The following is a 17,560-nucleotide window of genomic DNA, read 5'->3' as shown; positions in this document are numbered from 1 at the left end:
TTAAGAAAAAGAAGGCCTCAAATCAGCCAAAACCAGTTCATACAAAGCACTAGGCAAATCCTGTAACCAAACTCTAAGACCTTCATAGTTGCTGCTCAGATTTGCGAGGCTATGTGCCACTTTATTGCCCTCTCGTTTGACGGGAGAAAGAGCGAGCAGTTGTCACACACCAGGGAGAGCTGCAACATATCACTAATAATTGAGCCAAAACCATTTGGGCATGCTTCACCTTTCACAAGAGAATTATAGAGCTTCAAACAATCTGTTTCTAAACATATTCTCCGGAAACCCGCCTTAATAGCGATATTCAGAGCACAGCGCATCTGCAAAGCCTCTGCCACTTCAACCTCACCTAACCCCTTCACCACCTCGCACGTCGCAGCCACCACACCTCCTTCAAAATCTCTCATCACAACCCGTGAACCAACCATATTATCGGGAAGCATGGAAGTATCTGAATTAACTTTGATCGAGCCAGCAATTAAAGCACTCCAAACAACTGGAAACTTCGGACCCTCCACACCTACATTACTAGCATTGATGAGTGGCATTTATGCCACGATTTAGTGCTCTTTTTACGGGTTTTCCCTCCCATTTGTAGCTTGCTTGCCCCCTTTTTCTCTCCTTTTTGTTCTTCTTTTCTTTGTTTGCCTTTTTCCTTGTTTTCTTTGTTTTCGTTTTTTAGGAATCAAGGCATTGGAAGAAGATCAATTCACCCTCAAAATCCCTTGTGTGCGGGCGCGCAGCACTGTGAGAAACCGCGCAGGATTGCTTCAAGAACAGAACAGAAACAGAAGGTTTTGTGCGCCTTGTGCGCGCTTTGTGTGCGGGCGCGTGACTTTGAACTGTGCGGGCGCGCGGCCCTGGGAGAACCCGCACGAGATAGCAGCAGAAGCAGAGCCAAAACAGGGAGTTGTGCGCGCCTCTTGTGCGACATGTGCGCGGGCGCACAATCGTCACACGCGAGCGCGTAGTATGCTGGGAGAAGGCGCGCATCCATGGGTCTAATTCCCCGTACCCACAGATCTGCGGGCGCACAAGATCTGAGAGGGCGCACGCACAACATCTGCGCGGGCGCGCAGTGTATATGCGCGGGCGCGCACCGCTGAGTTTCAGTTTTTTTTATTTCGTATTTTTGTATCTTTTAGGGGACCTATATATATAGGTCGTAGGGTGGATTAGTGGAGCATCTAGCCTTATCTTAGAAACAATTAAACCCTAATCTTAGAGAGAGAAAGTGTAGTATTACTCAAGTTATCTTCATGCATGCAACTTTGGTTCAACTTTCATTTCAATCCATCTAGCAACTTTGCAAGTTTTAATCTTTCTACCATTGCCTACTTAGTAATCTCTAATCCTTTCTCTTAGCTTTGTTTATTTGCACTCTATGTGTTTATTTCTATCTATTTTGTGGATTAGTATATTTTGGTGTTTTCATTGTTTTTGATCATGTTTGCTTTCATGTTTATTTTGTTCTCATTTAGTTTTGTTATCATGTCTAATCCCCCTTTTCTAGGCTAGTTTCCTAGCTAGGGGAAGGGGGGTGTAAAATATGTATTGAATGATGGATGAATGATGATTAGTGGATTGATTACATGCCTTAAATCAATGAAAGATATGATTTTTATTGACTTGAGATTATTGTAGCACTTTATTTGATTGCCTTCTAGTTTAAATGCATGAGAATGATTTGAACTAGATTTAGATCACCTCTATTTTAATGATTGCATGAGAATGAGTTTTTGAAATGGAGTTCCATGTATTGTGCCTCTTTATTCTTGGGTTAGCTTGTGCCTAATGGGATGCATGAAAATGATCCTAATTAGCTTAGACCACTTTGATTGGTTTGCATAAACTATTGCATGAAAATGAATTGTTTAGGTAGGATTTTATTTCTTTGGCATGTTAATCATGATGCTTAATATTTTTCTCCCTCATTTCAATCATATTTGAAACCTCCTAATCCCTAGCGTTGTTTTATCTTGATTTAATCACTCTTTTTACTTGTTTATTTATAGTTCTAGTGTCTACATTCCAATTTCCAACAAAATATACCCCTTTTCTTACTCTTGCATGGTGATTTTGATATTAAATCAGAAAGCCTCCTCAGTGGATCGACCCTTGCTTGCCACTAACTAGTTTAGTGTAAAGTCTAGGTTTTATAAATTGTTAATTTGATTAGGGTTAATAGTTTAACGACCTATCTTAGCCCGATCAAGCATCATTCACTTTTTCAAATTCATCCACTAAACCCATAGCCTTCGAAATAACCTCCACAACATGTTTTTTTTTTCTCTCAAAAGCCCACACGTTTCTTCGAATCCACAAACCCCAAGCAATACACCAGAAGGTATCCCACCACTGAGGATCTTTGTGTTTCTCTCGCACTTTGTTGCACCACTCTCTAAAGTTCCTACCATCAAAGTAATTCACCTCCAACCAGAGCGACGATAACCTCCAAATCAGATTAGCCTCCCTGCAAAATACAATCATGTGAAGAACACTCTTGCTCTCTTCTCCGCACATTGCACAAATCGTATTAACATTCATTCCTCTGTTTGCCAAATTTTGACGAGTAGCAACACCTTCCCTGATAGCTCTCCAAGCAAAGTTTTTCACTTTCTGAGGAGCACTAGCATTCCATATGAGGTTCCATTCAAAGATAGGAGCACTCGAGGAACAAGAGGCCTGTTAACAAGCTCTTTCCAAAGTCAACATATGATAGGCACTTTTAACTTCGAACCTACCATCTTTCGAAAAATGCCAAGTCCATACATCCTTCCTATCAAACAACGGAATCATCACATTGCAGATTTCCTTAACTTCACACTGAGAAAACATATCATTAAGGAGTTGCATATTCCATTTCTTGTCAGTCCAGAGCTCTCTTACATACTGCAGCTCACTTGCATCCTCCCTCCGATGAGACATAGCTTTAAATACAGGCATTCCAGGAATCCAGAGGTCTTCCCATATACGAGTTGCATAGCCATCACCAACTATTTCCTAATCCCCCTATCAAGAACTTCCCTCGCTACCAAAATTGAACGACTTGTATAACTCACATTTTGACCAATATTTGCTTCCATGAACGATGTTTTTGTGAAATATTTACCTTTGAGAACTCTTGCCATCAAGGAATCTTCATTCGTCAATATTCTCCAAGCTTGTTTAGCAAGGAGGGCTTTGTTAAAATTTCTCATATTTCGAAACCCAAGGCCACCAAATTTTTTGGAACATACATTTGGTTATTTTAGATTTTAACACCTGCTAAAAACTCGAAAATGGTTTTTAACACCTCCCAAAAAAAAATATTGATTTTAACACCACCCAAATTTCAAAAAATTTGGTATCACCACCACGTAACTAATTCCGTTTACAAATCCGTTAAGTAGGGCCATATAGACACGTGTCACTTTATTATTGGCCAAAAAATAAAAAATAATAAAAAATTAAAAAAACAAAAAATAAAAATTTTAAAAAAAAATAAAAAAAAAAATAGAAAAACCTAAAACTACCCCCAGCCACCCCAGCCCCACCAACCGCGCCACCACCTCCGTCCCCAAACCCACCCCCTGCCGGCGTCCGGCGACCCAGAGAATCGCCCGGCGCCGGCGACCCCACCCCCACCACCCTTTTCTCCACCTAAGCACCCCACCCCTTCCCTTTTGCCATTTTCGTTTCCCAACCCACAACCCCGAAACCACCCTAAACGCCCCCTCCCCCGGAAAACGCCCCTCCTCCCCTTCCTCCTCCCCCGGAAACGCCCTCCCTCTCCTTTCCCCCTCCTTAATCGATTCCCTAACACCCCAAACGAAACCCTAAAACCCGTTTAGGGTGGTTTCGGGGTTGTGGGTCGGGAAACGAAAATGGGGAAGGGGAAGGGGTGGGATGCGTAGGTGGAGGAAAGGGTGGTGGGGGTGGGGTCGCTGGCGCTGGGCGATTCTCTGGGACGCCGGCAGGGGGTGGGTTTGGGGACGGTGGTGGCGGCGCGGTTGGTGGGGCTGGGGTGGCTGGGGGTAGTTTTAGGTTTTTCTATTTTTTTTTTTTATTTTTTTTTATTTTTTTTAAACAAATAAAATGGTGACACGTGTCACTGTGGACCACATTTAACGGAATTTTTTAATGGAAACCGTTAAGTGGTGGTAATACCAATTTTTTGGAAATTTGTGTGGTGTTAATACCCATTTTTTTTTTGGAGGTGTTAAAAATCATTTTCGGGTTTTTAGCAGGTGTTAAAATCTAAAATAACCCATACATTTTCTCCCATTCCACCCTATTCATCTTCCTTTCATTATATTTTGGACCCCGAAAAAAAATCCTGCACAGTTTTTTAATCCATCACATTCCTTTTTGTTGATTCAACCATTGGAAAAATGAACAAGTATTAAATTTTTATCAAAAAAAAGTTACCTAATAATCATACAACAGAAAGTAAATTAGAAATGTGAATCAATTCTGTTGTCAACCAAACTATTCATAATAACCAATTAACAACACTTATGGTTACTTCTCTCCTAGGGCTGTCAAAAGTTAACACGACACGACAACCGACACGAAATAAGCGGGTTTGGGTCAAGAATTCTCAACCCGTTTAAATAATTGGGTCGACACGAACACGATACGTAATTAAATGGGTGCGGTTTGGGTTGAAATTTTCAACCCGAAACCGGCACGCATAACACGATTATGTAAATGGGTTGACGACAATCCGTTAACACGAACCCGACATGCTCAACCCGATTATTAAGTAGTAGAAAAAGAAATTGAATTTTTTATTCTAAACTTTTTTTTTAAAACATTATTCGAAACTTGTACTGTACCGGTTGTAGAAATTAGCATTGGCGCTATACTGCCGCTATACTTATATTTGGGGATTGTTTGGCGGTTTAATTTGGCGGCCAAATAAATTTTTTTTAACTTTTTTACATTTCACTTATCCACTTTAGAGGATTCTAGATAGTACTTAGTTACTCTTTATTTAAGACTTAATCATATATGTAATCCATAAAATTAAGCACTGATGCATGTTTTAGAAGTTGTCATTTTGAAGGTTGGGACTGGGGACAACTCTTATGTATTGGTTGGGTTGCTAAAACCACTATCTTTATGTTCTTGTTGTATCTTTTGCCAAAATCAGTAGCTTTAATCTCTTCTACTATCGTTTATGATGTATGTCTTTTTAATTATTATGTTGAATATTAATTAGTTTATTATACATTATGTGGGTTAAAAAGTTACCCAAGTAACCCGTTTAATAAATGGGTTAGATTTGGGTCAAGGGTTTTCAACCCGTTTAATAAATGGGTTAGATTTGGGTCAAGGATTTTTCAACCCCCTTTAATATTGACACGAACACGAACACAACACGACACGTTTGACAGCCGTATTCTCTCCTCCCATCACTTTTTTGATACCATTCTATTATTTTGAATAATGATACACATTCTATTATGGATCCTATGATCATACGAAACACCCCTATTAATGTAGAAAAAAAAACATTTATAAAATAAATAAAAAGTTTTAGTTTAATACTTCATCGTCAAATTCCTGCACATGTCAATAATTTTTAACAATTACTTTATTCCAAATTCTGATACATACGAAGTACCTTTTAGGCTTTTAATATGACATACAACCCCTTAAAGCTTTGAATGCAAAAAACACAAACTTAACTAGACATCCAAAAAAATCAATAAATATTAAAATTAGATACATCAATTCAGAGTCTCCAAAAGATCATGATTAAGGCAAGCTTCCATCATCAAATCAATTCCTTGTTGCACATCCTTGATCACCAACCTTAGAACTCAGGCTTCAGCTGTTATGCGGCTGAAAGTATTGTAAATTATACAAATATTAATACAATATCAATAGTAAAAAGCGCGCAATTCAAATATTCATTCTTCGGAAGCATTTATACATTTAATTTATGCGTAGGACGCCAAAACATACGACTTTAGCAAAAACTAAATCAGCTCAGTAAGCTTAACACGTAAGCTTAACACGCTATAACATGAGGGATTGTAAGTTAGGACACAGCTTCTTCTTTTGCAGGTCAGGTTTGTCTACAACATCTAGTGGTGCCCTCGTGGGCACGTTCCTCTGGGGTGATCTGGTCTAATCAAAGTCAAGTGATAGCTTGATATTATGGTCCTAACTTCTAGATACCTTTCTCTTCAGAGAAAATAAGATATATACAAGCCTACAAGGGACTAGAAGCACCTGTACATATTTTTTGGAGCTCTAGAGATAATGCTTCTATGCCTCAAGCTAATGTTCTTTTTTGTTTTTTTAAACAAAAAATGAAAGAGCTCATCAACCATCTTTTATATGCAAGTACTCTGTACATTATATGTATGAATCGCAAGTACATGTTTTCGAAAATTCAGCTGTAAAGAAATTTATGCTTCAAACAAACAAATAACACATACAAAGTAGTATTGTTTCAAAAAATATGATGAACATAATTGAACAAATATGTTCATACGTCATACGGTCATAGTAACAAAGTTAAAATATAACTCAACTTTTTGATTCATCTTTCTCATTACATGAGGCTTCTCATCTTTATGAGATGAAATAAACTTAAGAAATATTCTACAATCAAGTATACAATGGTCATCTAGTTAATCTTTAATCAATCTAAGCTCAACTCCAAGCAGCTCATGATTGTCAATTTTAAAGACCTTGACCTAATGGACATATTATACAGCCATACAATGGGTGTCACCAAGTTAAAATGAAACAAATTGAAGCCCAGCACCACGATTGACGCAATGATATCTAAACAGGACAACACTTGTACTTCTACCCACAGTAGTACAGTACATATCGGAACCAATTGCCTCTGTGCCTGTGATAGTTTTCTATTCCGGCAATCAAATTTCACCATCAGCAGGCAATATCCGTAATTGTATAAATATGTGGTAAATGTACAAAGCAGCTCTTTAGCTGCAAAAGCAATTTTTCCTAGGTAATTTACATGGTAGACATAGGGATCTGTCCTTATTAATGCTACAAAACCCAAGGGAGATAGCTCACAAAGAGATTGAGATTCAGGGAGTTCAAAAAATTCATCAATCGTCATACAGATTCACAGAACCAAGAGACTATACTGGATCATAAAGGAGGGACCAAAAGGCAAGGAAGAGAATGTCAAGAAGATATCACAGACATCTAACTCACTCACAAGCACTATAGCTATTGTATTCATTGAATCATACAGAAGAAACCCATAAAAATAAATTTTGCTGTAAGTAAATTCAATCATGGACCAGTGAAGAAAATCTATGGTCAACATAATGAAACACCAACTTTTTGGAATTTTTATTTCAATAGGGAAACTGGCCAAGCAAGAGTTGGAAGCAAGGTATAGGCTCGATAAGTAAGAACATTTAGCGAAGGCTCTTGTTATTAATCACGTTCGCCTACCTATGCTGTTTGTCCTCTTATGGACAGTCTAGCCAATGTTACCACTCTCATCTTCCTTATGGTCATTTGTGGAATACGTGCAGGGTAAAGGCATCTTTCAACAACATTGCAGCATATTTGTTTTGCTAGATTTAAAAAATATTAAAGATTTTTATTTTGTTTTACTAAGGATCTGGCTACCCTGCAGGAGGCAACAAGGCCGTGACACTGATGTAATTTTAAGATAATTGCAAGGGACTTAGGGCCTGTTCTCATTGACTGAACTCAGCTAAACTGAAATGAATATTTTATAAGAGAAGGAAATTAGGAGCTGAGCTCACTGAACTGAAATGAATATTTTATAAGAGAAGGAAATTAGGAGCTGAATTGAGCTAAGCTGAAGTGAAAATTCAACGTAAGAGAACAAGCCCTTAGTATGATAAGACTTCACTTTACCTCATTGTAAGGATAAATGAGAAATTATGGCCAACGGTAATCAAGACCCAAGGGAAACTAGATATAAACATGTCAAATAAATAAATAAATAAATAAAACAAGGAAAAAGGGTCATGTGTGCACCAAAATGGTAATACCATGCCTCTCATGCACCATCTTTAACTGGTACCATGAAACAAAAACCTAGAAGCTATCATGCCTAACTATATAATCCTTAACGATTAGGTCACATAATTACGCATTGTCTTTGATATAATCATACCCTTCCTCACTTTACCTCATTGTTTTGGTTTGAATCTTTTACCTTGTGAATTACTTGAGTCCCTACAATGTTCTCAATGACATCAAATTGAGAGAACAAACATGTTTGAACGTGAAACAGGGCATTTCTTTTGTTTGTGACAGAGCCTATTTCATGCCCCTTGTTTGTGTTTTTTACCAAATGATGAAGGGACTCATTTGAATTAAACTTGCTAATGGTTGATTTGCTCCATCATAGTTCATTTGAACTTTTTGTGGAGGTCACATAATTACGCATTGTCTTTGATATAATCATACCCTTCCTCATGGTTTTCTTGAATGGATTTTACTATCAATTCTAAAAACAATATCCAAAAGGTTACATTCATCTTTATGCAACATTGTTTTCACAAACAAGGACCCCCACATTTACATGATTGCCTTACAGCTATTTACTATGAATGATCAAAATACACATAACCAAAGCATTAAAAACATAACAATTTCACAAAAAACTAGTGATTAAAGAGCATAATCTACTAATGGACAGATTTAGTGAAACTTGCTAATGGTCGGATTTAGTGAAACTTTTTTAAAAAAGGTGGACCCACCATAATTTCCTCCTTTTTAAAACTTAAGCACATGCACTTAATAAGTGATTTAGCTCCCTTAGTGATTTGACTTGGGAAATGTGCAACCCCCCTTTGTTGCAAGAAATAAGAAACGAAGGAAGTACTTTAATGAGAAAGGCTCTTTCCCATCAAACTCAAGTATACTTCCTCTATTTCATGATACTCCCACCATTTATAAGATGTTCCAACTTTTCGGTTTGGGCATTTCAAAAAGAAGTTTTCATATTGAATCTTTCTACTCTAGTACATATATATATATATATATATATATATATATATATATATATATATATATATATATATATATATATATATATATATATATATATATATATATATATATATATATATATTCTAATTATAGCTCAAATTTAAATCCCATAAATATCACCATATTCATTTGAAATTTTTACCTAGGTTTTACCCTTTATAACTCCTATCAACATCCCCCCCTTCCCTTCCCCCCACACCCAAACCCCCAATTCAAAGCACTCTTATCGTGACTAACACCCCCCCCCCCCATTTCACCTCTCATCCATAAACATCCAAATTTATATTTCTTTATCTTCTTCCTCCCTTTTTCTCTATCTATCAATGAAGAACTCTAACTCTGTCTTCAAATCGAAGGAAAAACATGTTTCCGTATATAATTACGATATTCATACTCATAACATCAACATCTACCAAAGCCCTAGCTTAATTTTTCAAAATTCACACTTTCTCTATCTTATGATTTATGTAGATCTACTTGAATGTTGGACTTCTAAGAAGGAGCACATTATAAAGATGGAGGTTACAGAAATGCAAATGTTAAGGTGGATGTGCGAGAATATTGTAAGAGATAGAATCATAAATGAGTTTATTCGCATGGCAGACATTGCAGACAAACTAAGGGAAAATTGTCTGCGATGGTCTAGGCATGGGCATGTAAGACGGAGACCCTGCACCGGTACGAAGAGTGGAAGTATAGGACCATGGAGGGGTTAAACGAGGGAGAGGGAGACCGAAAATGACTTGGTTGGAAGGTGTTAGGAAGGATATGAAGTATATAGATGAGAATGAGGATGAGGCATTGGATCGTAAGGGATGGAAGAGGAGGATCTTTGTTGATGATTACATGGAATAATTAAATTTTGTTCATGTAACCGACACCACTTATGGGATCAAGGCTTTGATTGATTGATAGAAACTTGAAAGCAACTTCCACACGCCTCTTTTGTCGAGAACAACTTACACACAACATATGGTTAGAATTATTTACTGTTAAACTTTTATATAGAAATTATGCATAACTTTTTTAGAACACCATGATTCCCTTACCAATTGTTCATAAACGACTAATCTTTTATGAATTGATCTAGATTTAATTCAATCTTTTTCATAAATAAATTTTCAATTACAATACTTTAGTAATAATCCCTTTGCTATTTTTAGCTTGACCAACTTTTAGTTTTTGTACTTCCTTTTCCCACATTCCCTTTATATCTTTAAATTAAAATTAACAAACCCAATATGGACCATACAGGTCAACGCCCACCTCCCCCTTAACTACACTTCCAATTTTCCCTTCGACAAAAATTTTTGATGCAAACATTGAATGGTCGCCATGGGATCCATTAAAAAAAATACATTTATCTTCCTCTCTAATACAAAAATAAAGATATCCTACAAAAATAATCTCTTCCTCTTTTTTATTAGTCTTTGAATTAACATACTCGTGGAGTTGTGGGTAGAGAAAAAATGAATTGAGTAATACTCCCTCCGTCCCATAATACTTGGGACACTGGGATGGACACGTAGTTTAAGAAAACTATAGATAGGTCCATTTAAAACATTTGTTTATCCAATTAGTATTATATACTCCTAGATCACGGTACTCCACTACTCCATACCTAATATACTTTATTTATTTTGTCTAAATCTTATGTTATTTAGCTTAAAACCTTGTGTTATTTTGCTAAAATAATATGTTATTCATTTATTTACTTTAACATCATGTGTGTGTGTATATATATATACATATATATATAACATGCATTTATTAAAATAACATGTATTTATTTAAAAAATAACAAATATATAAATTGAAATAATAAAAGGTTCACATCAAAATAACATGAATTTTATAAATTTGGAGTACAATGAAAGTATCAATGTTGAAAAAAAAAAAAAAAAAAACAACATGCAAATATAAAATAACATATGCTTATTTTAAAATAACATATATATAAATTGAAATAACAAGAGTTCATAATAAAAATGCTTTCCAACAACCTATTAATAAATCTTGTCAAAAAAAAAAAAAAAAAAAAAAAAAAAAAAAACAATTAATAATGATGAGGATGGCAGCTTTCAAAGCAATGAGTAATTCTATATGAAATAAGATGTATAAATTTCAATTTTAACACCCTTCATTATCTTACAAAAGAAGTAAATTCAATCTCATAAGTACACAATACATACTCTATCCATCCTAGATTATTGTACGACTTTCCTTAGTAGGTCATCTCGTTGCAACACTTCTAATTGTTACTAATCCAATGCATTTCATTCACTATTTCTCCCTCACTTTGGATGCAATATCCATCAATTATAACAAACACTACTAAATACAATAAAATAACCTTACAAGTCTAATGGGTGTGACTAATCTAAGGGAGTGAAAATCTCACATGTTGACATTGCATTAAACAAGAGCAAACTAAAGAAACTCATCTATGGAAACGTTATTATTAGTAGTAAATCAGGAGATATGAATAGATGAGGGTAAAGTAACTCAAATAGCATAGTATCCCCACACAAAAGCACACAAACACAAACTCCATATAATTTTAGTACACAAAAACTTCATATTATTTCTGTAAACTTCAAACATACAAGAGTAATGATTAAATTTGGAAAAAGAAAAATGAAATAATATAGACCACTTTAACAGCAAAAGATTCGATGAGCAAAATATACCTTTCATAGGTAACAAGTTGAGCAAAGCCTTTCCCTTTCCTCATTTTCATGGATAACAGCCTTTAACGGAGTTAGATGAGTTAATTACAAAATGTTGTAGGCGGTCATTCAGCTCAACTGACTGAAAATACAAATATGAGTAAGGGTTTGTTAAGATATCAGCAAAAGAACACATCTATTATAACAAGTTGGTACATAGATAATACAAATTTACCATAAGAGACGGCTAATTCCATACAAGTACATGAATAACCAAACCAAATAGGACATTCTTGGTTTCAAAAAAAAAAAAAAATATAGGACATTCTTTATGTAGATGGGAAAGGGTTTCTTTAGAATTAATAAACTCTATAAGATATTCCAATCAAGATAGGAAAAAAAAAAAATTGGAAGTATTCCATTAACAAGTGTCACATAAAGTAGGAGTTTCTGTTGTAGAAATTACAGACCACACACATGACTGAACCACCAAAAATGAATTGTGATACAATTAACTCATTTTAATCATTGGCAATTTTAAGCATAGCATAACCAGTAGATTACTCTTCTACTGATAGACAATCCTATAAAAATGACTGATGAAAAAATACTTTTCTTATCATAATCAACATAAAGCAGAAAAAAAAATATATAACATGACTAATACCCAATATTGATAATGCCATTCATAGGATCAAGAAACTGTGGCTGGTGTTGCGATTGTTGTTGCTGGTGAGGTGACTGTAGGGGCGACAATTGCTGTTGCGGCATCAAACTCATCCCAGCAGCAGGTGTAGTAATCACAGCAGAAGAAGTTGGAGCTCCTTTCGCCTCAACGAACCGCCAGATATACCAAGACGCCACGGACCGATAAGGGCGCCATTTCTCACAAAGCTGGTCCATTTGAGAGGGTCTAGGCAATTCCTCTAAACCATATAACAACTGAACCCCCTTTCTAATCCCTAAGTCATTAACAGGCAACACATCTGGTCTATGCAAAGCGAAAATCATAAACATATGAACAGACCAAGACCCAATTCCATTCACCATAGTAAGCATAGTAAACAATGATTTATCATCCATGTTGATAATGGCAGAATCCGAGAGAATCCCATTTTGGTATTTCTTTGCTAAATCATGGAGATAACTCGTTTTCCGGCCCGAAACCCCGATTTGTCGAAGCTGTTGAGGCGTCAATGCCAAAACCGTAGCCGGAACAACACCCGATTCACCACCACAAAGAGCAACGAAACGAGAGTAGATTGAAGTTCCGGCTTTGTAAGCAAGCTGCTGGTATAAAATACTCTTTGTTAGGGCAAGAAAAGGGGTTTGATATGAATCGAAAGTCGGGGGTGGATGAATGTCAATAAGCTTAGCAAGATTTGGATCCGCGGTTCTAAGATGATTAAGAGCATTCTCAATTTCACCCTCACACGACATAGAACGGTGGTGGATTGCAGCAATTAATCGAGGTCGAGCGACAATTTTGCAGTTATTGCTGCTCTTCATCAACGATTCAGGGTTTTCCGAGGATAATTTCCGAAGTTTACGCGGACGGGAGGGGAGCTTTGTCGGCGGTCGGAGATTAACTACTTCAGCAGTTGGGACAACTGGGGCGGTGGCGGTAGCGGTGGCGGTAGCGGTGGCGGTAGCGGAGGCGGAAGATAGGACAGGAGTATTCTTGTCTTCGGCATTTTGGTGGATTGGATCGGCCATTGGCAAAGGATCTTCAGTAACCTCGCTGGTTGCGGCGGTCGTTGATGGGATTGCGGAGGTGGTGATGGATGTAGAGGAGGAGGTAGTAGTAGCGGTTTTCATGATTTTATGATTCTATTTCACAGTAATTCAACTTTAGGAGGTGTTTGACAAGAGGATACCCAATTTATTACTGTAAAAGACAAACAAACATATACTCGTATTATCATAAGTGAGGAATAAGGCCTGTTCTTTTCGACTTAAAAAAATAATATTAAGTAAAAATAATTTCACTTCAGTAAAATTAATTTCAGTTCAGTAAAAATAATTTCAATTCAGTAAAAATAAGTTCAGTTCAGTAAAATTCAGTTTTCTTAAAAAAGAATTATAATAGAAAATCAGTAAAAATCATTTCAGTTCAGTAAAAATAATTTAATTTCAATAAAAATAATTTCAGTTCAGTAAAATTAAGTCAGTAAAAATAATTTCAGTTCAGTAAAAATAATTTCAGTTAAGCAAAATTAAGGTGAATCAAACAGGGCCTAACTCAAGTGGTTAGATCTCCCTCCGGTTCCAGTAGATCATGGGATCGATTAATGTATATATATATATATAAGTTGCATAAAAAATGAAAGATACAATCAATATTCTCATTACATATTCATCTTTTATTCTTTCATTTCCTCTATTTTATAATACGTTAAGAGTAGCAACCGTAGCCGACTGAGCAAGACCATATCCCATCAATTTGTATGAATTTTCTGTTAGAATATGATGCAAAAGCTATTTGCGATTGATTTAAACCATATCTCAAAAGATAAGACTACGGAGGAATTACCATTGAAATCTAACATCGTTCTTGATTGAATAAGTATTCAAGCACGCATCAAGAGGTTTTTTTTTTTTTTGATGCAAAGCACGCATCAAGAGGTAAGTTTACACTTGTAATTATTAAAAACTAGGATTAAAATATGTGTGTCATCTAGTAGTATTGTTTGGATTTTCCGCAAATTATTAAATTTGTCAAAACTATGTGTCCTTATACCAAGAGACTTTCTCTTCGATCTTAATTTTTCCAACGTTAATCATTTTATTAACTAATGTATTGGAAGAATTAAATTACTACTACTTTGTATTAATCTAATTCAGATAAGCAGACTGTTTGTTATGGGTGTAGGGTTTTAGGTACTCTAAGCGGAATTTCATGAATCTCATTCATACGCACCTAAACAGGATCTCATGCATATACAAATAAAGGATCACATAATAGTTTAGAATTAACCTTTGAAGCGTGATTCCTCTTAGCAATCTTCTTCTCTACCGGAGATAAAGAGCCTCAATTGCAACTCCTCTATTTGGTCCACCGGATTGAATCAACACTCCACCAATGCTAGTTGGACGGGAAAAACCATTCACCTTTCTTGGAGTTGAGAACCAATTTTAGAGAGAAAACATTGAGAGAAAACTTACGTCGTTTTTCAGAAAACTGAATACTGTATCTTTTAATTAACCCTAACTAATTAATACTATCATATTATTATTAATTAGGTTAGGGTTTTCTCTCCCCTTTCCCTTTTGTGGCCGGTCACCCTAAGGCCCACTTTGGGCTTCGGGTTTCTTTATTGATCCAATCCTAATGTGTGACCTTATAGGATCCGTTTAGGCGGGCTTCGGGTTTGTTACTTACTAACCCAAAGTTCTATAGCATTCTCTAGCAAGACATATAGACGATCCAAATAAACAAATTTATTATCTTCATAATACGATCCATATTATATTAGTAATTGCACGGGAGTCGATGACACATTTCCTTCAATGAGATTCCTTGGATATCCAAGCCTAGAGATTTTTGTTTTCATATTTAATACTCATTATGTGGGTTTAGTCAATTTTTGTTAGTTTTGGGGGCTTGTTTATTTTATTCACCTAATATTATGCCGACATGATGATTTGCTCATCTTCCCGCTTTTCCTTAAATGATAATCTTTACGATAACTTTGTTAATTTCATTTGAACTATTAAAGTATTGTATTAGAGTAGCCCCAAAGACCACTATTTGCTTGAATGTTCTAATTATACGCATAGATTGTTAAGAGTATTGATAAAATCATAACTACTTTTACATAGTATGTAAACCTGAAGTATTATATTCAAGAACAAAAACCCCTAAATTTGCTTGAAACATTCGTTTATACATACGTTATTCATTGCATAACCAAGCATTATTTGCTTGGGAATTATTTCCTTAACTCACCAGATAAATTGTTTCCTTGGTTTTGATTGACTTTAAGAAAAATCCTAGTTTTATATTGGATATGTTTTGATTGGGTTGCGGAGGTGGTGATGGATGTAGAGGAGGAGGTAGTAGCAGCGGTTTTCATGATTTTATGAAAACATATAACATTTTTTTTTTTTTAATTTTATAAAACCATATCACTAATCACTTCCACTTCTCTTTTTTTCATTTACTAGTTGTGGACCCGCGCGCGTTGCGCGCGGTTCCCCAAGATACCGATATTAGCATGAAGTAATTGTTTTATGAAGTTGTTTATGCTAATTAATAGATGAATTGAGTAGACGTGATACAAATTTGTGGTTGTTGATTAAATATATTGTTTAATTATTCATATATGGAGTATTATATGTTTGTTGATTAAATGTATCGTTTAATTATCAATATGGATGAATTGAGTAACTTATATGATATCAAATCGATAGATAGACATGTATTGATTTTAAATATTAGAATTTGAAGAAATTGCTTAAATTGATTTTAAATATTAGAATTTGAAGAAATTGCTTAAAATATATTATATATGGTTAAAGTGCTAACATTGTAGATGAAGTAGAAGAAGCCCAATAACAAAAATAGTTAAGTAGTGTTGTTGTACTTCGTTGTGAAGGCCTAATTGATACTTGTTTTCCATTTAGCTTAAATTACAAAATGAAGAGTAGTAACTTAGAGTGGGAATATATGCTTAGTCTATGTGAACATGAGTATAGTGTGTATACATAGTCTAAGTAAGATTCTTATATGAATATTAGTGTATTATATTAATGTGAATGGTATCATTAAACATATTTTTTACTCTATATTTGACTAAAATATTTATTTGGGATTTGTAATTGTAATTTGCGGATATAATTGCATGTTGCTAGTCAATTGTTGTAGGGAATTGTTTTCCATTTAGCTTAAATTACAAAATGGAGAGTAGTAAGTTAAAGTGGGAATATATACTTAGTCTATGTGAACATGAGTATAGTGTGTACACATAGTCTAAGTGAGATTCTTATATGAATATTAGTGTATTATATTAATGTGAATGGTATCATTAAACATATTTTTTACTCTATATTTGACTAAAATATTTATTTGGGATTTGTAGTTGTAACTTGCGGATATAATTTCATGTTGCTAGTCAATTGTTGTAGGGAATTGTTTTTTTTCATATTCAATTCAAATTTTAATGTAGAATTTAGTAGTATTAAGTTTTTGTTTGACTTTAGGGTAAGTTATGTATTCCATTTGTTAATTTTGTTGTCTATATAAGTATTACTGTTATATTTTTTTAGTTTTTATATTGAAAACAATATGGAAAATATAGGTAGTAGTCATGGTAATAAGCGTGGTCGTAAGCCTTTGATTCAAGGACGGTCGGAATGGATGATTGAAGCAAATAGTTGGGCAAATGGTATGGCAGCTAGATTAAAAGGGCATACTTTTCAATTTGTGTTTTCAGAATCATATCATTCACAAGGAATTATAGTATGTTTTTTTTATAAAGTTTATATTTTGTTTATTTTTTAGAGATATTGTTTATTAATGGTTGTTGTGATTATATATGGATATTTATTTGTTTTGATTTTTTTGTGTTTTTTTTTGTTTGTCTTTTTGGTTGTAGAATGTTCCCGTTGATTTTGCTCGTGAGCATTTTCAAAATCTTGGAGAATCAACAAAAATTTTGTTGCGTATTTATGACTACAAATTTGAAGGCGAATTGAAGATACACAAATCTGGAAATAGAATTGTTAAGTTTTTTATTAGAAAAGGAGTGGATAAATTGATCAATGAGAATGATGGGCAAATAGGTGAAGGCGCTGTCTTGAAGCTTAGTCGAGGCAAACGTCTTGCTTTATATGTGTATTTGCAATTGAGTACTGATTTTTAAATCTGTTAATTT

General features: G+C 35.0%; 3 protein-coding genes across 3 annotated transcripts; all 3 read right to left on the bottom strand.

Moving 5' to 3' along the window:
- LOC145610627 (uncharacterized) lies at positions 1 to 551 on the bottom strand. Its single transcript, XM_081665937.1, has 2 exons — positions 171 to 551; positions 1 to 60 (listed from the first exon to the last, which is right to left on the bottom strand). Exons 1-2 carry the CDS (start codon positions 549 to 551, stop codon positions 1 to 3), a joined length of 441 nt encoding a protein of 146 aa, XP_081522063.1.
- A 1,663-nt stretch (positions 552 to 2,214) lies between these two features.
- On the bottom strand, positions 2,215 to 2,949 carry LOC145610626 (uncharacterized). Its single transcript, XM_081665935.1, has 2 exons — positions 2,776 to 2,949; positions 2,215 to 2,688 (listed from the first exon to the last, which is right to left on the bottom strand). Exons 1-2 carry the CDS (start codon positions 2,947 to 2,949, stop codon positions 2,215 to 2,217), a joined length of 648 nt encoding a protein of 215 aa, XP_081522061.1.
- Positions 2,950 to 5,490: 2,541 nt separating this feature from the next.
- On the bottom strand, positions 5,491 to 13,550 carry LOC145611940 (alkylbase DNA glycosidase-like protein mag2). Its single transcript, XM_081667323.1, has 3 exons — positions 12,352 to 13,550; positions 11,706 to 11,826; positions 5,491 to 5,835 (listed from the first exon to the last, which is right to left on the bottom strand). Exons 1-2 carry the CDS (start codon positions 13,500 to 13,502, stop codon positions 11,814 to 11,816), a joined length of 1,164 nt encoding a protein of 387 aa, XP_081523449.1. The 5' UTR covers positions 13,503 to 13,550; the 3' UTR covers positions 5,491 to 5,835; positions 11,706 to 11,813.
- Positions 13,551 to 17,560: the final 4,010 nt, after the last annotated feature.

This window comes from Chenopodium album, chromosome 24 (genome assembly GCF_948465745.1).
Source record: "Chenopodium album chromosome 24, dcCheAlbu1.1, whole genome shotgun sequence".
Lineage (NCBI taxonomy): Eukaryota > Viridiplantae > Streptophyta > Magnoliopsida > Caryophyllales > Amaranthaceae > Chenopodium > Chenopodium album.
This window is presented reverse-complemented; position numbering and strand designations above follow the sequence as displayed.

Coding starts and splice junctions, on each gene's coding strand:
- LOC145610627 (XM_081665937.1), bottom strand. CDS start 551: ATGCCACTCATCAATGCTAGTAATGTAGGTGTGGAGGGTCCGAAGTTT. Junction 61..170: donor ATATGTTGCAGCTCTCCCTG/GTGTGTGACAAC, acceptor GTTTGGTTACAG/GATTTGCCTAGTGCTTTGTA.
- LOC145610626 (XM_081665935.1), bottom strand. CDS start 2,949: ATGCCTGTATTTAAAGCTATGTCTCATCGGAGGGAGGATGCAAGTGAG. Junction 2,689..2,775: donor CGTTGTTTGATAGGAAGGAT/GTATGGACTTGG, acceptor GCTTGTTAACAG/GCCTCTTGTTCCTCGAGTGC.
- LOC145611940 (XM_081667323.1), bottom strand. CDS start 13,502: ATGAAAACCGCTACTACTACCTCCTCCTCTACATCCATCACCACCTCC.